At 45.2% G+C, this 23,199-nt stretch overlaps 1 protein-coding gene across 1 annotated transcript; it reads right to left on the reverse strand.

Annotated features, from left to right (window-relative positions):
* Positions 1 to 1,643: 1,643 nt before the first annotated feature.
* Positions 1,644 to 23,199, reverse strand: TNFAIP2 (TNF alpha induced protein 2). The gene is made up of 12 exons (XM_026111420.2): positions 23,054 to 23,199; positions 16,670 to 17,012; positions 13,182 to 13,809; positions 10,984 to 11,098; positions 9,226 to 9,348; positions 7,930 to 8,030; positions 7,740 to 7,838; positions 7,106 to 7,229; positions 6,874 to 6,996; positions 5,180 to 5,335; positions 3,848 to 3,969; positions 1,644 to 3,288 (listed from the first exon to the last, which is right to left on the reverse strand). The coding sequence occupies exons 2-12, from the start codon at positions 16,998 to 17,000 to the stop codon at positions 3,147 to 3,149; spliced, it is 2,064 nt and encodes a 687-aa protein (XP_025967205.2). The 5' UTR covers positions 17,001 to 17,012; positions 23,054 to 23,199; the 3' UTR covers positions 1,644 to 3,146.

Raw genomic sequence — 23,199 nt, forward strand, 5'->3', positions numbered from 1 at the left:
CCCTAGATGCTCTGCACCATGCTGTTGACATCAGGGGCGTCCCTGCTTACAGGTGAGTCCTCTGGTCCACAGGCTAGCTGGTGGTGGGTCCAAGCCCACACCAACCGATGTGGCTTACCCTCTTTTATACCCAGTTAGAACAGTGCCAGCCCACAGCTATACCAAAGCTGCATGGCTCTAGTCAATACCAGTGTGCACATCAACAGGCAGCCTGGTGCTCAGCCCACAACACTGCTCTGTGGGTAACAACGCGTCCGTTAACAGGTTGTTCTGAGAGAAATTCCACAGCACCGAGATGGCTGTGGTGTGAGTCTGCGGTGTTACTTCTCCCTTGTCTGGTCTTCTCAACCATGGGGTCTTTAGAGGGTGTACCCACAGGCTGCAGCAACCCCACAGTGGGGTGAGTCCGGCTGTATTGCACCCGGGGTTCATTAACTCTTGGATGCACCCCAGAGCAAACCCCTCTTGTGTGGGCTGCACCATCCGGCATCCCACACTTGTCTGTGTGGCACATGTCAGAATGTGACAGCAGTCGTGTCCAGGAACCAACTTTCTTAGTTGTTTTATAAGGCTAATTTTATTTCATTCATCTTTGCTATCTGCTATGCCACCAAGTAGGGGCAGAGATCAACATCAGTAGTTGTGCGATGAAGAAAATCCAGGCACACTGACCACAGAATATTGTATTTAGTGAGCTTATAGGAGTGCAATTTATTAGTATTAGTCTAACACAAACATCACAAGCTATTTATGCATCTTCCTGAAGGTACCTCTCTATGTGGAATATGCCACATATAAATAAATGCCATTGCAAATGTTGAATCATACAGGAAGATAAATAAAATAGCTTCCTGGGCTCATTAAAGCTGAAAGCTAAGGTTTTTATGGCAGGATGAAAAGAATTGCAGAACACAGTTGCATATGGCTTGTGAAATGTGCATTTTCTCCTACCCATGCTAATTATGACGATATATAAATAGATTTACTATTTTCCTTCAAGCATTTACTTAGTTGGAATCCTTTTTTTAAAGGCCAGCATCGTCACTTGTGTAATAAATATATTTCTCTCACCCCTTAAAAGACCTCTAAATCAAAATGTAATTATTTATAGCAATAACATGACCTTTTACTAATTGGGAAGGAAAATGTTACACAATAGGTGACAGTTCTCATGAGTGCTCAGTACTGCTGATTGAAGTCATTCTGGCATTTGCCTTTAAATTGTAGTCGCAGAAAGTGTTTAAATTATGTGTATATATGCGCTTTTGTGTATGTGTGAGAGCAATGTGTGTGATTTGTGCTCTCCATTATCAGGCAGCAGACTGACACCAGAATACTGTTTCACACAACATATAATTATGTCCTATAACTTATCTCAAAGGACTCCTCTCAGCCTGTGCCACCGGTCACTGCTAGTGAGGAGCCCCTGAATGTCGGTGCCTTTCAGCAACTGCTTTACTGGCACAGCAGCAAAACGACAGGTAAAAGTTTAGTAGCAACTGCTGAGAGAGCAAAGTTTGGGCCAGTAGTGCCAGCTGGGGCCAAATTATTATGAGCCATATTTCCTGAAAACTTGTACCAACAGAACCAGAAACCAGAGGTGGAACAAGGGACATGCCAGAGCAGTAAGGACGAGATGCATCTCAAGTATATCTCTTTTTATTATTCAACATTGATTCTGCGGCAGCGCCTAGAGGCTGGTAGTTTTGGCCTCATTGTACCAGATATCATAAACACTGTGACTATGATAGTCCTTGCTCCAAAGAGCGTGGAAAGCCAGGCTATGGGCCCTATATGCAGTACAAAGACACAGTGTGCCACTGCTTTACCAGCAATACCCTCGGCACACTGGGTGCGAGAGGGTGACATTCATCAGGTTGACACAGAGCAGACTGGAAGTTGTGGAAGAACTGGCTCTTCGAGGGGCTATGCAGGATTACATATGGCAATAGAGTAAACAACAGCCAGAGACGTAATAAATGAGTCACATTTCTAGCAGACTTGAATACTGTTTAAATATAAACATTGCAAATGAAGATCTCTTACTGAGAGAAAATAAAACTGGATGCAAAAATACACCAACAATATACACCTATCTATGGATATACAGCCAAAGGTTAGAAATAGAAACTCAAGTGTGGTATATACAAGGCACATTAAAACTGGTATGGTTTGCATATGCATGTACCATTACATGGTTTGCACAGTCGTTATGCATCTTCCTTCTGGACTGACTTTCTACAGACTGATACAAAAACTGAAATAAAGAAAAACAAAGGGAAAGGTCCTCAGCTAAACACAATCTTGTTTTGGCAAGTAATTCCCTTCCTAAAAGACTGGGCTGTAAAAGCAATATGTAATTTCACAACAGACACACATTCATGTTTTCACATCTAATTCACCTCACAGCTACAGGGGAAAGAGCAACCAAGGAAACGGTGATGCATACAGAGAGCTCAAAACATTTTAATAGAATCCGGTATCAGTTAACCCCCGTGAGGCCCCTGGGTGATGCCCCATGTGCAGTGGTTGTGAATCCAGGGCTGCAGCCAAACCCAGATCTTTGGAGCTATTGGTGTGCAGCAGGACTATAGGAGTCCAAGGCAGTCTGAGCTACAGCTCCCTCCTCTCCGATCTCACGAGCTTGGGCTTCATCTCTGTATTTTGGCTTCAATTTTTTTCCCTCCCAGGAAAGAACCCTCTCCTTAAGAGAGACCAAGCTACGCAGAAGCTGCTGCCTAGGTCTAGGCTAACTGGGAAGTCGGCAAAACAGCCTTCACAATGCCCTGGTGAGGTAGTCGGATGGTAGGGTACCGAGCTAATTTCCAGATGGAGGAAGTGGCAGCATGTTCCCGAGACCTTGGAGGGAGTCTGTGGCCGGTGTGAGGAGCAATCCTTGGCTGTGAGACACCAGCTTACGTTCCCACGGCTGGACCTTGCCTTCTCACAGTTGTGCGCAGAGGATGACGCTCTCTGTAGGGATGCTGAGCAGCAAGTCAGGACAAAATACTTTCCGTAGGAAAATACGGCAGTGTACGCTATGCATAGCATTGCTCCAAGGGACTTTCTCCATCCCTGCCCCTGGGGGGCTTTCACTAGCTTAGCTATTGTCCTGTACAGTAAGGATGCCAAGGGCTGGCTTTGGCCTAGGACACGTTTATATTTGAGAACAACAGTGCGCCTGAAGGCGAGGATGCCACGCCATCTGCCAGGTAGCTCAGGATGCTTTTTAGTTCTCCACGTGTCAAATTCGCCTTGATGTACAGGAAAGCTTCAAGGTGCCTTTTGCTGTTGAAGAGACATTGACAGGTGTTAACTTTTGCAGCTCTGCACATCCAGCGTATCAGTCCTTTCTGCCAGGCTGAGACCCCCTCCGAGGGCCCAGGTGCTGATGCCAGCTTGGCATTTGGTTAACTATTTTTTGGAGGCCCTAAGCCCGTCCTGGAGGGTCTGGGGGTAGGGCAGGGAATCTTCAAGGCAAAAAAGGAAATCAGACCCGAACATAGAACATGTAAATAGGCCATTTTTAATAGCTTTTGTCTGATGATGTTGGAATTATTACAGCCTGGCAGGCAGTCCCCCACCCTCTCTGCCGGGAGCAAGGTAGGGTCTTCATAAGTTTCGGGAAAGGAACATTTAGGAAAAACAGGGTGGAAAGAGATATATCCAGCAAAAAGGCCATTGGTTACCTACTGGCTCTCTTAGCACTTATCTAGCAGGGGTGAGCATTATCCCACTACATCTGAACTGAGGGTATACGAATCTCATCCACTCTAATATTTGACTGCTTCAAGGCTCAGTTAAATTTCCATATTAATATTTGCAAATCTGATTCAGCTTCTCTTACCGAATGTCTGGGTACGCTGTGGCAAGTGTTGCAACTTCAATTTTAATAGCACCCGAATCTTGAAGTCGGATTATTTCAGCAAGTTTGGGGAGTGCAGAATTCAACCACATGGCCTGAGACCCCTGCCAGAGAAGAAAGCAGTCAGTGTGGCCTCATGCAGGCCCAACGGAGGTCCAAAGCCTCCAAGTAACCTCTCGGAACTGCATTTAACGGTGAGTGCAGCTGAGGCAGTTTCTGATGATGTGTCCTGGTGAGTGGAGAAGGATGCAGGAGGGATTTTAAAGGGCTCATTGTTTTCAGTTGCAGTTCTAGCTAGGGCTTTCCCCAGCCAGCCTTGGAGAAGCTTGTTTTTAACCCTCTCATACAGATGATGTGAGGTTCACTTTTACCATAAGGTTGAGGCTTCCACATTGACCTGGACAGACCCTCTGTGCTCTTCACTCCCAGAACATTTGGCTCACATTACCCTTCCCTCGGGTATCTATGCTGTCTGCAGCCCCAGGATATGCACGACGATTGATGTGCAAGGTAATGCACCTAACAAGTGCCTGCTGTCTCCCAGAGCTGGATACAACCCTGTCTTTAGCTTCTGGGTATTGCCAAAATCTTTTTCCTGTCAACACAGATAAAAGCCCCACTTGGACCGGTTTTCCAGCTGTTGGATATCCTCGTGAGATGGGGCCCCGACCTCCTGCCAACACTGGCTATTGCTTAGACTTGCTGTTTCTTCTCCTGTGAAACGTGCATGGGGTGGGGGAAGACAAGGTTTGGCTTAGTTTTTTTGCAAGTAAAGTTAAAGGCACGAAAGGAGGGACATGATCTCAGAGGACACAACAGCCTAAGTGTTTCAGCCATTCAGAAATGTGATTTTGAGAGCAAGAGCATCTCATAGAGGAAGCCCTTGTTTTCCAGATATCCCCAGAATGGCCTTTCCAACCCCTGCCTGACCTAAAAGCAGCAGAGTGAAGGACAATCAAGGATGATGGGGAAGAGTCAAAAACCAGACTCCATACAAGTTGTACTGAAACCAGAGAAGTGTAGTATTTGGCTAATTCTTGTGTCCCTGTTGATATAAATTTGTAAAAGGAAGCAAACCTTACAAGAGAAAGGAGGGTGAGAGCGGTGCTCTCTGTCTGGAGGAAAGCAGGCTGACAGTATGGGAACCTTCCTTCCCGCAGGCTTGGCACTAGGAAAGCTCTTTCTGCCTCGTGTTTTTTCCAACAAATTAAACAGCATTGGAAAGGTTAATGAGAGGCTGCAGAAAATTTCTTCCGCTGTTTCTCTCTGTGCCTGTGCCATGTGCTAGCGTGGAGGCGGGGAGGACTCACGTACCTGGCTGGTGCAGAAGGCTTCCAGGGCAGCAGCGTTCTTTGATATGTTTTGTGCCAGGTTTTGCTGTTGCGCTGGACTTTTCAGGCTGACTCTCCTCTTCAGCAGCCTCACAATATACTCTTTAACCAAATGGACATGAATCTTTTCTATGATAGCCTGTTGGGAAGGAGAGGGCCGTTAGTTTATTGGGGCCATACACACAGAAGGGTATACCTGGATGCAGGAATACAAACGTTCACCTGGAAGATAGTCAAGGGATAGGGGTGCATGGAAGAAAGTGTTGCAGGGACAGTGTCCTGCCACTGAATTGGCAGGGCAGCTTCGGGGCAGTTGCCAGCAAAGTCCTCCAGCTTGTGAAGGCATCTGGGGACAGGGCAGCCTGGGTGGCCTCCGAGGGGACAGGCAGAGCCGCTGCTGAGGGAGGGCGGTTTGGAGGATGAGAGTGGAGGAGTGCCCCTTGCCAGCCCTGTGGCCTTCTGTGCTCCTCAGTGGAGCTGGAAGTGGGAAGAGGCCATCTAAAAAGGATGTCCATCTGTGTGTCCAGAGGACTGCCATCTAAAAAGGTTGTCCATCTGTGTGTCCAGAGGACTGGAAGCTGGGGAGATGTTCTCTGTGTGGGGCCAGAGGGACACTGGAGCCAGGGCAGCCCACAGAGGAAAGGCAAGAATGGAAAAGGAAAGTATTCATGAGCTTCTGGTGGATAATAACCTCGTGGGTAATATAATATAACATGATCAGATACAATGTGGCTAATAAAGAAATAAGGTAGCATGGACATTTGGGATAGGTAAAGGGAGAGGGTGAACTGTTGATCTAGCTTTTGCTTGGGGACACAATAAATTGAGTGTGTAGATGGAGGACAAAACATCTTGAGTACTGTAAAACATGCTGCACCAAAATCCTTGCTGCTGACTACACTTCAGGAACTGCACTGAGTGCCAACCTCCCTACAACTTGCTAAGTGACATCCTAGATGAAGAGAATTTCTTTGTACTCAAAGTACTGAAGTGTGGGAATTTCAAAATGTTGTTTCCTTCTGGGAAAAGTTTAAAACAGAGAAAAGATCTACATGTGTTACAGAAAAAGTAGCAGTACTCCAGAGAAACAGGAATTCACCCTGCTCCTCCTGTTCCTCTCTCTAATACACAAAACATCGTAATTTTATTTCGACTCCTAAAAAGACAAAGGCAGGAAAGCAAACATTTTTTATGTGGTGATGTCTCACATATGCTCCAGCAGCACTAAAAATGTGGCTCTTGCTAAGTTATTTGGGATTTTCCCCAATTAAATCCATGTCCTCCAATCCTTAGGGCAATAAAAACAACTGTAGTACAAAATTGTGTGATGGTGCTTCAGGATTGCTAAGCCAAACCCATACATGAATAAAAACGTATTTCGGCTGGTCTCTAGAGACGGCGCTTTTTCTACAGCAGGGGAATTTTTCGCTGCCTTTGCACTGCTGCAGAATTACATGAGTCTACCTTTGCTGGAGAAGACTAAGATTCATATGGATAATCTAGGTAAAACGCATGTAAATCCTATTTATCTTATTAAAAACTACTTGAGAGGACTATCTGATGCCATGAGGGCTTGCCAGCTTAAACCAGGTCAAGGGAACTTGAGTTGCAGAGGATCAGAGCTGAAAACCCAGGCTTGGCTTCCTAAAATTGTTCCAGTATTTCTCTGTGCCTTACCTTGTAAAAAGGGTCATTCAGGGTCTGGAAGTCTGAAATATATTTTCTGGTTGTTTTAATGATCTCATTCATAATTTCATCGCTGGAATCCCACTTATTTTCTGTAAACTTCTTATAAATTGGCTGAAAAAAGGAAAATCTGATGAGTTTCCTCAGAGCAAGCTCTATGCACACATGCATTTAGCATTCCTATATGTACAATATATATATATGCCCAATGCGGACACGGTACCTTCAGCTGTGCAAACAGTTGTTGGAGCAGCACATCGAAGCCGCTGTTTTCAATGTCACTGAGCGCGCTGAGAATACTGGCTTTATTGTCATCCTTTTCAGCTATGTTTTTCTCTGCGTAGTCTCTGAAAAGAAATATCAACAAGGTCAGAATAATTTGTTCCCAATCCTCAAAAAAAAAAAAAAAAAAAAAAAAGAGAGAGAGCGAGAGCATGAGAAATTCAGAGAAACTAAAGTAATTTCCTCGTTTGACTTAAAAAGACACAATTTCTAAAGCCAACGTGACCCCGGCCCTTGCAGCCAGATAAGCCACGCCGAGGCTCTCTGATAACACGAAGTGCCGTGTAAGAGCCTCCCAGCCGCGACCTAGGCGGCTGCACGGGTTGGCGAGCGCCGTCACCCTGCAAAGGCCGTGGGGGCCACGTGGGCGAGGGGGCTCGTTGCTGAGCTGGCAGGAGCATCTCTCGTGCTGCAGAAGTGGGCAGCTGGCCGGGGCGAGTTAGGGTAAGGAGGGACCCAACTCCAAGCCTTCCTCTGCCGGCAGAGCAAGCCTCCCCTTCCCGCTCTGCAGCACTTGCTTATGATCTGCTATCTGGCACAGCAAGGAGCAGAGAGTTTTCCTTTTGGACTCTTACCTAAAATTTTGGCAGTTGTTAATATTTGCGATCAATATAGGCTTGTAGAACCTCTGCTTCTTGTTCTTCTCTTTAAAGTCCTCAAAAGCATCCTTGTAGCTAGAGGGGGGATTGGAAGAGGAAATGAGGATGAGTAACTCCGCGCCTGGACCCCAGAGATGCTTTCCTGCCGTGAGCTGCCTTACCGCACCTTTTCAGAAAGGCGGCGAACTCCCTCGACAGGCAAGGTGATATCTCTTCGCCCAGCGCAGTGCTGAGGGCATCAGCTCGCTTCTGACCTCCGTAGATATTCTAGCAAACAAAAAAAGCACAATTTCAAATGCCTCACACTCCAAAAAGGCAGGTCCACTGGTTAAAAAAGCTGCGACTCTTCTGTTTGGCTTTGCCTTATGGAGGGAGAGGATGAGTGTGGTGGGCTGCGCAGACAAGACCATGAGCACCAAAGCAGGTAAGAAGGTGAGCGGGGCCTGGCCAGGTGGGCTGTGAGGGGTTGCAACTGCCTCCTGCCCCAGCTCTCCTGCGTCGTGCTCTGGGGCTTGAGCCAAGCACTGCACCATGCAGCTCCACTGATTTGGGGCATTTGGGACAATTTTTAACTCCATTTTCAAACTGGATACAGAGGTCAAAAAGAAAGAAGCCTTGAGGAATGCCTTCAGAAGAACAAATGGTTGGGAAAGTAGGGAAAGTGACACTTTTTTTTTGGCTAAATGTCACATGATTGCTTTAATAAAAAAAAAAACAACCAAACACAACCACCTTAACATACAAAGGGTTTATTTCTGAAAAAGAAACTGTATTAATTGTCTGCAGTGAGAGGAAGGAGAGACCTCCTCATAGAGTCCCTGTGGAGGGGGAGTGAGGGGACGGGACTGATCTGCCTGTGAAACCCTCCTGAGAAGCAAGCTCGGCTTGCAGTGAGTAACTGCTCACTCGCTTAGTTAAACCTGCTTCTTGTCTCTCCACTCTGACTTCATCTGACGTTCAATGCCTTGGCTTAGGCTGGCAGCACAGAAGAGGCTGCAGAAGTAGAAGTGAAGGCTGGATTCCTGCTCTTTCTGCTTGGTTGGTTTAGGGAACTTTTCTTGGGACTGGACCGCAGAGGTGGCCCTGAACTGCCAAGAGGCAGCAGGCTGCTCCTGAGGGCAGGTTGTCTTCTGCCATGTGCCAAACTGAGACCGTTGAGACATGGGTGCGATCTCTCTTATACCACCGGCTTATTCTCTTACCTGAAATAAGCCACTCAGCCTTTCTGGACCTCTGCTCCCTTCTGTCCCTGTCCTACACATGGCGTTTGTGTGGCTGAATCCACTGGTAATTACAAAATACTGCCACATCATGATGAGGAGATTATGTAAGATTTCCCATGGTATTTCTTTGTCTGCCGTTTAATGAGATAGCTAGGGTTTCCTGAATTGACTGCAGCTGGTCTCAAACGCTAAATACATATAGGATGCAATTCTTTATTCATAATAGAAGTTCTTATTACCTGGATAGCAAGTATTGCTAATTCACTGTGAAAATGTCCATCTAGTTTCTCAGGTTCTTGATCTTTTTTCCAACTTTGGATTTCCTTTTCTAAACATCTGCTCAGACAATTTTTGACAGTAGCCTTTAGGGAAGAAAGAACAACAACATTTACCACAAACGGGATATAACAGTTCCTGCCTTCTGCTTGTGCAGACTGTTTTTCTCACCCACCTATCATTTGTCTGTCTCAGTAGACATTTTTCCTCTGCCCTAGCTGAGAAATCAAGACTCTTTGTTATGGGACGCCTCCGTCAGACTCAGAGGTACTAAATTTGAATGCTCAAAACCCAACTCTCCTGCAAACGTGAATGCTCTGCACTCCTGCCTGGCAGCTCACTCCCTGCGTGGGTGGGGGAAGAGCTTTGCCTTTGGTGTTGTGACAGCTCCCAGTTTCACTTGAGCTTGCTCAGGACCGATTTACTTTGTTTGCATTTACTGGAGTGTCCAGGCTGCCCCAGGCAGGGTTAGGAGGATGTAGCTGTGTGTTGAAGCATCACTATGCTCTAACAAGGCCGTGAGAAAGGCATCTGTGGTGGTCTTCAACCGCACCACTTCATAGCCCAGCAGAGCAGCAAGGACAACACATCACAGCTGATTGAATGGAATATTTCAGGGTAGGAACTGGAGAAGCTGAAATCAGGATCTACATCCCTAACTGCCATCTTAGTACGTAAGTGGTGATTTCCAATGCCAGGGGGAAGACAGCAACCGATAGGAAATCTTAAGCAGCCCCACGTGCCAGAGCCTGAATTCCCAGAACCAGGACTTATTTGTGTGTCTGTCAGGCTCTGTACTACCCACTGGGCCCAGTTTTGCAATCCTTTTTCAAGGCCACTTCTGACATTTTATGAGCTCTGGAGAAAGATACTCAAAATGGTCTCAAAATTTTTTTTTTTTTTTTGCTTTGATCCATCTTGCATGCACATTGTGCAGTGAGACTTTCAAAATGGTCTGCACAGTAGCCGTATATGTCTCCGATCGCTGTGTTTGTGCACATTGCAGCCCTCACACCTACCTCTCCCATCTGCAAGCCATCTCAGACTAGATTTAAACTTGAAACTCCTCTTTTAATTTTACAGAACTCCAGCCTCAAGTTTTGAGGCATCTAAAGCACTAAGTTTGGGAGTATTGTAAGATCGCTTCTTGTGCCCATTATGGGAAGAGTGGTCCAAAAATAATAGAAACTGTTATTGTCTGAAAAACAGGTGATCTTTCATCAATGAAATGGATGTTTCAAGATCAGACCTGCACACACATTTGCACTCACCCAAGGTCTGGGTATGATTTATTTCTGGCATGGCTGCAAAAAGTAGAAGTAATTTTGAATCCATCATCTGTAAGAATGAGTTTTAGCTCCCTCTGGGGACATAACAGTCAGCTGGAAAGTTACCCATAAAGATTTGTAGTTTGATTTTTCCCACTCTCCTAACACAGGTTTACAAGAACAGAGTAATTATTTTCTGGTGACCCCAAGGGCATGAGGCTGGGTTACCCAGAAGGCAGCAGAGAGTTTGTTCTGCAAGTCCAGTCTAGCAGAAGGTTGCTTTGTCTTCCAAAAAGAAACAAAAGCATTCTTGCTTTTTCTTGTTTCCTGAAGTTGAGTGGATTACACAGACAGCAGAAAAGCGTGAGTTCAGGACAAGTTAGAGCTTCTCTGAGAGTCGAGGAGTCATACAATAGCAGTAAAGGGAGAAGGAGGGCCTGAACAGAGTCTTACCTCTTCACTGCCAAGGTATTTCTTTTCAAGCTCTTTGATCAGACTTGATGGCAAAAGGCTTCCAAGGTTAACTTTTTCCAACTCCTCTGCTAAAACGCGATCCTTTCTTATGTCACTGGAATGAAAAAGCCAAACGGTCACATTTTCCAAGGGCAATGTAATTCAAGACAGCTGTTGATGCAAATGAGCAACACTTTTTGAGGATATCAGTGAAAGCAAGATGGAAATGTACATTGTCCTTAGTTCAGGCAGGACTTGGAAGAGAGGAAACTGTGCTGGGGGTGAGGGTGGGAGCCTGAGCAAGCCCGAAGAAGAGTCACGTGCTGCCGTGCTGCTGCCACAGCTCTTGGAGTGCCTGCCATGGTGCTCCGGTGGGGACAGAGGGTTTGGAGCAACGGGATGGACTAGCTTGAGGATGCAGCCTTTCCCCATCGACAGGTACCTTCTCTGAGGAAATACGGGCTTTTTGTGGCTAGTCTGTGAGGAAGGAGTGGGTGGTTTTATATCCTGCTGTTATTTCCCCATGCCATGCTGGCTGACCTGGGTGCTGCTGAGGCGTTTTAGGGGGAAGCTGTGGCACAGAGCAGCCTGGGAAGGGCTCTGCCAACTGTAGAGGAGTTAAGGCCAAAGCTTATGGGAGGGCTGATTTGGAAACTGCAACTCCCTGCTGAGCTGTAAAGACTATCTTTGAGCATTGCCTGATTCCCGTGTTTACAGATGACCCAGCTGTACATGAATAAACTTCTGTGCTTCCCCCACATGGGCTATTTTTAAGGCAATGCTGGAATCTCAGGCCAGGTCTTTGTGCAGCTGAGCCCTTCCTTCCTCCCCACTTCTTCTCCCTTTGCTCCAAATCATTAAGAGATGTGCTCCTTGAGCAGACATCTAGACACTGCTTCTAGCAACACCCTGAGAAACAGCCACTGCCCTGGCCAATTCAGTCCTAATGACAATACTGCAATGCTGGTGCTGAGCTCCACTCCGCACAGCTACCGTTTTCCAAACATGCTCTAGTTTAGGCCAAATCTTTCCTTACCCTGGTGTGCTGTGAAGAAACTCTGTGATGTACATAGCTATGTAACTGAGTAAGGGTTTTTCCTCCGTTGAACTGCACCATTATGCATTTAGGAGCTAAAAATTCTGTGCTGTTCCCAAAGGAAAGGCATCCTTCAACTTGTGCAAGGGGATCCTTTGGCCAAGAGATTTCTTGGCAACGGGAGCTGCTGGTGTTGCCCTTCACAGTGCATCATGATCCCCCCAGGTAATTACATGGATGTGTCAGGTTTGGTTTTGTTTTTTTCCTTTTTGAACCTTGCAGACATAAATCAAACCCAATTTTCTCAGAATGTTAAGGCATGGCATCTGGCATCACTGACTACAGAGTGATGATTCTGCTATTAAAATATTGCCCAAGTTTGCAATTAGCTCATTGACTCCCTGAAGCAGAGCACAGCACTGGCTCTGGAGAAAATCCAGGATCAACGCTGACTCATTATATTCTGACAGTGGAACAAGAGGAGAAGGAAGTGGAGGCAAAGGTTTAATGGCTTTAGAACAATGAAAGAAACACTTCACATATATTTACGGTCTTTCATCTCAGAAATGAGATGCCTTGATTCTCCATCCAGTATATTAAGCAACAACAAGGAATTTTTTAAGTTTTACAACATACAGTGGTTGTGAAGCTGAAGAGCAGCCCTTGGTTAGTGATGTCCTATTACAGGGGTTCACCCTTTGGTCTTCTTACCCCACAGAAAGTACAGACTGTGGTTAATGCCTAAGCAACATCCTCTGTGCCCAGCATAATTGCATCTCAGATTGCTGTTTATTGGCTTCTCTCTGCTCCAGCAGGCCAGAAAGCTTAAGTTTCCAAATTTTCTAAGAATGAGTTCAGGTCTGCAACTGGTTGGATCTGCCCAAGTTACCCCCACAAGCAAAGCCCTAAGCACTTGCATGTACGATTAATGCTCAGAAGCCTGCTTGATGTTGGGAGACCTTGGTTTAAAGAGTACCAGTCTGAATCAAATGCCTTCCAACCATCCTAGCTAGCTGCTGTAAATCTGCACAATGTTAGAGACACTGAAATCTAGCTGCACTGAAGTGGAACCAATTCATAAATCAAGCAAATGTGTGTTTTTTGCAGCCAGTGAAGCTGTTGATCACCAGAGATAAACACAGGTATAAAAAGTGTCACTTACTTTGGATAAATGTTGTGCACCCATGAGAGGAGAAGGTAAATATCCTTATCTTCCAGCTGAGATTCAGCAGTTTTGTTCATCTGGGAGGCAAAGTAATTGTGGTAGAGTTCTGCATATGTGCTGCACACATTAAACTCAGGAGGATAAAGATGCTTAATGTGCTGCACCACTACTGTCAAATCTTCTTTCATTGTCCTCCCCATGTGCAGGAAGTTTTGGCCAGCTATAGAGAGGTTCTCAGTTGTCAGAGTACGACGTGTATCTTTCATTCGAGTCTCTACAGACTGCTTTACTGTAGCCATCCAAACCTCTTTCCATTTTCTAGGTCTAGATTGCATGTTCTGGTCAGGTGGATTCTCTGACAAGTAATTCTGATCTTCTTTCTCCTGTTCTTTTAGTGCATCTACTGCTTGCTGCAATAAATCTGGTTTTGCTGCTGCTAGAAGTACAGAATCTTTCAAGACGTCAAAGACTTTGTTCTTCAGAATGTCATAGATGGACTCGATGTCTTGCTGGCTGGTTTTCAATTCTTCTTCACTTTTGATAGAAAGGCTCTTCTCCAGGACAATCAGGTGCTGAGCAGCATCAGAGAACTTGTTCTCTTCAATGAGATCCATGATTTGTTCGACTGGGGAAAAAAGAACAACCTTTCTTTACCCAATAGTGAAGGTTAAAATTTCTGCTTTATACAAAATGATGGCTCTGGATTACTATTTTCTTTATGTTTATACTTCTACAATGCTATCTCTTCACCATACAGAAAATCTTCCTGTGCATTTAAAGATCTGATTATTCCATACATACCCCTAACTGGTAAAATAGCAATCTGAATATCTACCACCAATGTGTTACATACAACAGATACTCAGATGCTACTCATGATTTTTTCCAATATTTACTTCTGTTTACTCTTTTTATCTCCTTGCAGTGGTTTGGTTGCTAAGCAAGGATCCAAAAGTCCCTTGAGTTTTTAGTAGGCCTGAGGATATTCTGTCAGTTTTATGAGAAAGAGTAAGGGGAAGAGTGGAACAGCAAATCCCATGGTTTTGAGTGTTTATAGCTGCTCCTTGGAGCAGAGCTGATGGAGAGGAAGAGTCACAAGGGAATGTCCCATGGCACTAGAGCAGCCGCCTGCGTCGCTGTCAAAGGAAGCCTGCAAGGACAGCGTGTCTGCTCATTGCCTTCCCTGCTCTGCTAGTGACCACAGGAATGTGACACAGCGACCAAGGGTGTATGATGGTTCAGGGACTGAAGCAAGGAAAACAGCAAAATAGCTAAAATAACTGGCATGTGAATCACTCGTATTGAAAGAAAAGTCAAATTACTCAGGGTTTTTTAGCTGCAATTTTGTCATGGAAGTGGGGTTGTGGGGGGCTATGACTAAAAGAATTGGCTGTCTAGCACTGATAAACTCTGTGGTAATATGCTGCAGCTCTGAACAGAGAGAAAAAATAGTCTTATCTTCTTTAGTTATGGTATTTCTGTGATTAGGGCCAAAACAGAATTGTTCAGTATCATCTTGAAGGCAATAGGGTTGAAGCGAAATAAGGATTATCCAAACTAACTCACATTAAAATTTGCCAAATGTAATAAAGCAAACAGCAAGAGAGCATAACCATATACATAAATAAACTGAGAACAAGGAAAGACATAGAGCTTTCTGAGAATGGAGTCAAAATGAAAGATTATTGGAAATGCAGCCCCCAAATCTAAATGAATATATTGCCCCAGTGTTGTCAGTAAACCCAGTAATGAGGAACACATAACAGTCTAATGAGTGGTATGAAAGAAATAAAAATATCAGAACAACCTGATCTGAGGCAAATTCTCAGACTGCTGGAGGGTGAGTCTGAGTAATATATAATTATTCCAAAATACTGGAAGAAATTGTACATTCACTTCAAGTCCTGATCTATCACAGTGAAGAAGACACCAGTATTTAGCGAATGTGATATCTAAACATAAAGAAGAGAGAGATGAGGGAGTGATCCATCCAATTCCACCCCATTAACATGACCTCAAGTAATAAGCAAGGTTTTAGAAAAAAAGTAGATGGAAAGAATAATGAAATTAAATAACAAGTTCTAGAGGAAATACCACATGGGTTTTCCGGAAGTAGGCTGGCATGATATAACCTGTGGAACTTTTGGATGACTCATTTAATGGGCAAAATAGATACAATTGAGCTATCCTATCTGACCTGCATCCCATCACTTCCTATGGTGTGATCTGGTAAATTATTAGTTAAACTGCAGAAGTCATGGGCCAAAATCAGCTTTGTAAGGATGAGGGTTTGTATTAAAACCTATGGGTGGAGAAAGGTTACATTAATCGTAGAACTAATCTTACTTAATATTCACCTTAGTGACTACAACACAAAAGCTGGGTGTGCCCTGTTGACAGCTGCTGATTACACAGAATTCAGAGACCTTATTGAAACTCAGGGCTTGTTATTTTAAACAAGAACAATTGGATAACTTGAAGAGTAAATGGACTGAAATTTAATAGCACAAAGTATGATATACAAATTTAATAGAACAGAAGTTACTCAGCAACAGATAAGATTTTCTGCTGCAATATTAGTTGGAAACGAAGGAGGAAGAAAGTTGCCTGGAGTACTAGTAAATCACCACCATGAGTTGATTGTGAGAATGTCAGATACGATTCCAAGACATATCCCGAGAGGAATACCCAGCAAAGATAGGAAAATGGTAACACTGCTGCACCAGGCATTGGTGAGATCTCACCTGAAATACTTTCTAAATTCTGGGTGCTTCATTTCAAAAAAGAGACATTGGAAACAGCACAATGTAGCAGCCAGAACAAAGGCACGAAGAGCCTGCCCTGGGGAGGCTTGGCTCATTTAGATGACAAAAATAAAGACCGAGGAGGATAAATACATCCCTTGGAATATATGTAGGAAAAACCACCAGTTATGGATAGTTGGCACAAGTAGAAAGAGATCTAAATTAGCCAGGAATAAGCTTGTCTAGAAAGGAAATAATTTACACTAAAACAGTGAGTCTCTGAAACTGCCTTCCAATAAAGGAGGTACAAACAAAGACTGGACTTATTCTAAGGTACGGCTTGCTGTGTCTATGAACAGGCAATGTGGTACATCACCTGAGGGAGCAGGTAAGGCTTGGATGGGCCATGGGGTTCTCTACAGCTCTGGGTTTCTATGGGCGGGTATTTCTCTGCCTATCTACATCCCCTGCAACTAGAGGAGCTAGTAAGGTTCATTTTGGACAGAAGGCATGCAAAGCTGCAGTTCCTTGGGGAGAGTGAGAAAGAACAGCCTAGTGACCAAAGGGCTAGGATTTGAGGTCACCATCCCTCTGCCCATGTTTCCTTGGGCTCCTTGGAGAAGTCACTATAATCTGGCGGTGCCTCTGTTTCTCATGGGGACAACTCTCCTCTACCTTACGCAGCCGCTCTAGGGATAACTACAGCCTATGGGGTGTTAGAGGGCATGGATCAACACTTACCACTGAGCGGCTTGGAGTCCTTCTTCTTCTTAAGTGCGCTCTTAAGGATTCCTATCAGTCCTTTCTTCCCCTTTTCAGGACTCTCCCCAGCAGAGACGCAGCTCCCATTGCTGGTGATGGAAGACGTACGGGAGTGTCTGCAGGCCACCTCTTGCTTTTCACTTGTTTTCACCTGATCCTTGGACCAGTCAGAAGGCTCAGCACAAACTGGGACTTGCCCAGCTACTGATGTCGAAGGATTTCCAAGTTGCCTGTTTTCCTCAATGCAATCCTTTGATTCTTTGCGTATTCCAATAGGACCACTTTGGAGAAAGGGTAACATTTTCATCATTTTTCTTTTAGCCTGTAAATTTCAGAAAGAATTGGTCAGATCATAACTGTTTGCATAAGGTCTACCATGGCACAATGTGTTAAGGCATATTGCCATTCAGAAAAAGAAAGTTCCTGTAATTGGTTCTCAGTGTGTGGGGAGCTCTAGAGAACATCTGGCATGCACACCGTTCTGCAGGAGGGCTCCCAACCAAAGCATCTTCAGATGATCGAGAGGACAGAAGCAGCTCTCTAGTGTAATAAATGACATAAAAATATTGATGTGTTATTTTAAGGGTGATTCAGAATTGCCTGGTTGAAAACTCCAGTCTATCTGGATACAGAAGAGCAGAGCTCTTCCAGAGACTGCAGTGGAAGCGAGGAAGTGACCATGGGCACTGCACACAAATAGGCAGCCTGTGCCTATTCAAAGCAAATATCATACGTTTATATGGCCTCAAGATCAATTCTAACTTTTCTCAGGGCCATTTTTCCCTGATCTTTGCTCATCTGGCTGTAGACCTGTTTGCGGAAGCAACCATGTAGCTCCTTGCACACTGAGTTTGCAAGTACAGCATGAAATGGAGATGAGCCTGCTAAACCAAGTATGCCACAGCCTTCACTGAGGAATTAGTCCTGCTGAGCAAAAGCCTTGCTGGTTGACCTGTGTTCGCATTTAAGCCAGTAACAAAATCCTCAGCCTTATTGCGGAGGGCTCCCTAAGGAGGCAGCTGGGAGTTCAGAGCCGTCGGGGATGTGACATAACATGGTAGGAAGGGCGGGAGTGTTGGAGGCAGAGCCTCCCAAAAAAGATGACTTCAGTGCAATATGAGCACTTTCAGCTACCTGTGAGCAATTTTCTCGCCTGTTGTGTTGAAATGCCAGGCTTTGCTGCGAGCCCTGGCCTGTGCAGAAAGCAAATTCTAGTAAAATTGGGAGTGCCAGTGAGGGGGCTGCTGCATGTCCAGAACCGAGAAGGAAACAGGGACAGGGCAGCAGGACTGGACTGGTTTAGCCCTATTTAAGCAGAGACTATTCCGCCGGAGTACTCCTCCACTACCAAGCTTCCTGCATGCCCAGCACGCTCCTGCACTGCAAATAGTTAGCAATAAATATATTTGTTATTGTAATCATATCTTCTTTTGCATTTATATTTATAAATTATTTATATAGTAATATTCAGCATATAATGTATTCTTATAGCTTTGCATTTACATTATAGTTATATTATAACAACAATTATTATTATCATTGATTATAAGTGAATAAAGTGAATCACAGTTTCCAGTCCTTGTTCCAACAATGTTTTTTTAAAGTGACTTTCTGGGAGACCAATGCAGTTCTGTATGAAGAACTCTCAGGCAAGTTTTGGCTGACTGCATAAGAACAGTCCAATTAGCATGTAAATAAAGGAAGAACTTGGCTTCAGTTATGAGGCCACTGTGTGGTGATCTTCAAATACCCTTCTAAGTTTATGCTGTTAATATGCATCATGTTGATGTAAACTGTGATCCTTACTTCTGGAAAAACGGTCGCAAGACTCTGGCTCTTCGTTTTAGTTGAGACCGCTGAAGTATAAAGGTAATTGTAGCAACGGGGTGGTAGAGAGATCTGCTTCAGCCTGGCATCTCTAAAAAGCATACTTTCTCTAGGAAACAAGCTAGAGAGATGTTCTGTGACCTTGGGCAGAGTGCAAAGTTAAATCTAAGGTGCAGCTGTCACTGAATGACAGACACAACGGTGGCTGCGGATAGTCTGAGTAGTTGTTCAATGGAGCTGTTTTTCTGCAGGACCATGGCATCAGTCACACAGGAACAGAAAAGGGAATCTGAGCATCAGGATTCCCCTGGAAGTAGTATGAGTCATGGCTGAAACCACAGGTATATTTCTTCATTTTATCAGAATTATCACAGAGAAGGAAAGGAGAAAGAAAAAAATATCACTGCATCAGAGATTCTATAAAAATGTTCAAGACTTATCTTGTTTTTGTAAGGCTGTCTTCCCGACCTGCATTTCCCAAAGCTATTCTGCATCTAGAGTCATTCCTCCAAATTCCTTCCTTCTTGTTAGTCGTAAGGCTGTAAATCCAATAGCCACACTCACTTTTGACCAGCTGAAGCGCTAGCCCAGCGTTCTTCAGTTTGCCACCACTGCTTTGTGCATGTTTGTATCTGTGGCTGGAAGTGCCAACAAACCTCAGCGACCAGTTTTGTCTTGAAATGCAGCTGCGGTCACTCACAGCAAGCTGTATCAAAACCCCTGCTCATTTTCTTTCCTTTGTCACCACCTGGCCAAGCACTTCCAGCGAGAAAGGCTCAGTGAGGAGGTGGCACTGCTTATGGCAGGAGAGCACTCGCAGGAGAGTCCTTCTGCGCTAGCCCTGCTTCTTGGTTTTCTCCCAGAGCATCTGCTCCCAACCTCTGCAGCACCCAGATATACTCAGAGGCCACATCTGGGTCAGATTGCTGAGGGCTGCTCTTATACGTTTATATTCTGCTCATAAATAAAGGCTTGTTAAAGCTGCAGAAGCCTAATTATTTTAGCGGTTAGCACTCTGGGAAATGCTGAACCATTTCCCAGAAACAAAAATTGTATTCTGTTCTTGGGTAGTTAAATGATTGAAGATCATGACTAGACAGATTCCAGCCATTCATCATCATCATCATCATCATCATTATTATCTAATAATAATAAAAAGTTGTGCTATTCATAGTTTGTGGCAGGAGAGATCCAATTATTTTTGACACAGCACATTCATTGTACAGGTTGTAACCAGATCAGCAGCAGAGCACATTTAGCATCCCCTGCTATTCTAGTCTATGTCAAGGACCCATGCAATGAGGATGACCATGCTATTGAGTGAGTGCTCAGGAAGGGAAAGGGCAGGTGCTCAGGCTGCCTCGCGCTGCGGGTGAGATCTCTGGAAGGGGGGGCATCACTTTGCATATCTCTGTGCTGGAGCTCTCCTGGGGTTGGCAGCAAGAGCAAGCAGGATGAGCAGGCGTGAGGTGGATCAGAGCCATGAGACAGAAGGACAAAACCTGGGCTCTGAGCAGCGAGGCTTCCTCTTTTAATCATTTGCCATAAACAATCTTCACAGAAGTCGCATGCTTAGGAATGATCTCATTCATTAATGGTGGCTCATGGCATGTCAGAAAAGCACTCAAGGGAAGAATTTGAATAATTACTTATTCTGCAATCTTTGCTGACCTTTTTCTTGACCGTTTTTTCCCGAAACTGCTGCCAGTATTATCAGAAATTTGTTTGGATTTTTATTCCTTTCCAGCCCACGGGCATTCTAGGTCACAAGGATTTATGTCTCTTTTGTTTTAACAGAAATCCCCGCTCTCCCTCATTCTTTCAGAAGCCTGGAGCTTTTTAGCAATTCGTTCTTTGCATTTCTATCAGCCTTTTCTTCCACCCTCTGATCACCGTGGAAGTGATGCAGCCCCTGTCCACCTGAGAGAACTGCACCTGCTCACACCACCTTTTGAACCAATAAAGCAGTGCATGCAGCTACCTGGCTGCTCAGATTTTAGTTTACCTTGGACTATTCAGTGACAACCTAAACAGTCTGCTAATAAATCAAAATAAAGAGTCTACTGAGATGTCAATCCTGGTCTGTCAAACTGCCCCAACTGTCCCAAGTTGGGAAGACCTGACAAAGGTGTTTTTATTTTCCTACCTGTTTTTGTTAACTAGTTTGGGTGTTGGACAGAGATTCCCATGAAGCTGGAGACTCCCCTTTTGATTCTGACCAGGAAATCATGCTCCATAGATCAAGTGGGATATCGACATCTTCCCCTTGAAATCTTACCGTGCTGTTCAAGGTGTGCTTCTGTCCCCAGGGGGGTGACAGGGGACGTAGGGGACTTAAGGAAAATGGTAGTGGTAGACCAGGTGGAGGATGCTGGGGCATCTCGCACAGGAGCTGAACGGGGCCCCGATGGTTTTGGCGAAGTGCACTGCAGCTCTTCCAGTGCACGTCCTTTGTGCACAGCCTGTTCCACGTCTGTAATTAGTCAAGCTCTGCTCCCTGGAAAAGTTTTCCACTTTAATTTTTGGAAAGGTCACCATGTATTTCAAGGCGACCTTGTTGGCTCTTGCTGCTGGGCCTGTCTGCTTGTCTGTGGCTCACTGCAAGACGAGGGCCTGAATCACCTTCTGCCCTGACAGCACTGAACCTCCCTGATTTCAGGGAAACCTGAACCACTGTGGCCCTCTGGTTTGTCTGCACAGCGAAACACAGGTCGGCTGTGAGAGATCGGAAGTGACTTGTATCATCTATCTCAAGAACAACTTAGATGCAGTCACACAGTCACCTAAATATTCACCTAAGTATGTGCCTTTGGTCTCTGAACAAGCTGTGCAAAGCTCTATCCTGCCTCTTTGCTGCTGTCATCTGGCTGGCAGGTTTAGCCCTAAGGTGGGGGCACCTACCTGTGGTGCTAGCCCACCCTCAGCTGGCAGCACATAAAATACTTACTGAAAGGGCTGAGGATTCCCAGGCCTTAGTCACTTTTAAATGAGGGCTTAGTTTCCCTAAATTTCTTAAGCACAATTGAAAATAGTCCTATAAACCGGTGTCTCCTGTAAGCAGTGAGAATTTTTCAAATAGCACAAGACAAGAGAAAATTATGTATGTGTATTATTATTGCAAAAACATCATATCAATCATGAAGGGAAAATATAGTATATATTACTCTTGCTTTGAAACTACATAGTGTCTTTTCCAACAACTACTGCCACTGAAAGAAAAACAAGCTGCTGCTGTCTAGGACCTGGTTTTAATGTTATTATTCCCAAAGCCACATCCTGCACTCAGGCTTTTGCAGGGCTTCATTTTACAGAAAGGGTCACTGGCGCATTAGCAAACTCAAACCTAATTTCCTCAAAGAGTTCTGTTCCTATCTGATCAACTATATCTGACATGACAAGTCTGAAAGTCCCTTGGCAGGGGACAGGCTGCTGAATATTTTGGAAAATGGCAGCTTCCTTATGCTTTCTGCTGAGATCTTGGGAGTGATGTTGAAGGAACAGGGCTTCTAGATCAGCCAGCAGCTCCAATCACAGGAGGTCTCTTCCTTACTTTGCAGCAGCCTCAAGAAGTCCTATATTAAATGTGCTGAGGATGCGAACTCTGAGCTTGGAACCAGCCTCCACTGAATGCCCCAAGAAGGGATGTAGTGGATGTGGGACAGCTGCCTAAAGGTACACGGAAATTACAGACAGGCTCTTACATATTCTGGGAGGAGGTAGCTTCTAGGTGCAGAAGCGACTCCCCAGCAGGACTGCCCTGTCTTTCGGTTGTATCCAGAAAGCCTTGAGCATGGCAATGCAGAAGTGCAACAGCTCAACACGGCCACTCCTGTTGCGTGTAGGGCACAGGAGCAGTCTGAGACATAGGTACCAGGCTTTGAATGGGTGCTCGGCCAGTGCAGTTGCGCCAAGTGTATCACAATCCAATATTTATCCCATGATTTAGGAGAAAACCATTTCCTGCTTAAGGGAGACAAATCCAGGAGAGGAGGCGGACGGGAAGTGCTAAACTTAATTTAGATCCTGGTGCCAGGGTGTAGGGGTTGGGATGCTTTTGTGCCGAAGACCTATGTCCAGATTGGGGAGCGGGGGAGGGCATAACGGCAGCCACTGCTTGCACTTTGTGTTCGTGCCCTGAAATTTGGGGGATGAGTGACAGAAATTGGACCCAGCTGTCAGAACGCAATTGCCAGACACACATTCTTGTGGTCCCCAGCCTGAGGACGTAGCTGGAGCTGTCGTCCTTCTTGTCGTTGCTGGAACAGCAGTTTGATTTATTCTCTATTTTGGCCATTACAAGGTGGGGCGAAAATCTGTCACTTTGTAGGAGAATATGTCCTTTAGCACTTTCCACTTACTGTTTCTCTGTGTCATGTAACAAAGAGCCTTCACCCTAGCCAGCCTTGCAACAAGTGAGATGGGAGGAGAAGCAAAGAGGGGCAGAAGGGTGGGAGAAGAAGGAAAGGTGCCAATCGCACGGCAGGGAGGGCAAAGCACCGAGCTTCACAGCATAGACAGAAGGCACAAAGGACTTACTCTCTGCTGTGGATCCCAGGTACGATCCCAAGGCTCAGAGTCAGGCTGTGATGCCGGCTGCTAGCTGCGCTCTGCTGCTGCTGGCTGCTCACTGCTGCTGCTCGGGATGCCTCGGGGCAGGGATGATATAAGGGGAGGGTGTGGAG

The sequence above is a fragment of the Dromaius novaehollandiae genome, chromosome 5 (genome assembly GCF_036370855.1).
Source record: "Dromaius novaehollandiae isolate bDroNov1 chromosome 5, bDroNov1.hap1, whole genome shotgun sequence".
Taxonomy (NCBI): domain Eukaryota; kingdom Metazoa; phylum Chordata; class Aves; order Casuariiformes; family Dromaiidae; genus Dromaius; species Dromaius novaehollandiae.

Bases quoted from the DNA above. Each gene is read 5' to 3' on its own strand.
- TNFAIP2 (XM_026111420.2), bottom strand. From the start codon at position 17,000: ATGATGAAAATGTTACCCTTTCTCCAAAGTGGTCCTATTGGAATACGC. The intron at 9,349-10,983 runs GTAAGACTCTGT...TCTTCCCTAAAG, and splicing joins AATACCTTGGCAGTGAAGAG to GCTACTGTCAAAAATTGTCT. The intron at 5,336-6,873 runs GTAAGGCACAGA...CCTTCCCAACAG, and splicing joins TGAATGACCCTTTTTACAAG to GCTATCATAGAAAAGATTCA.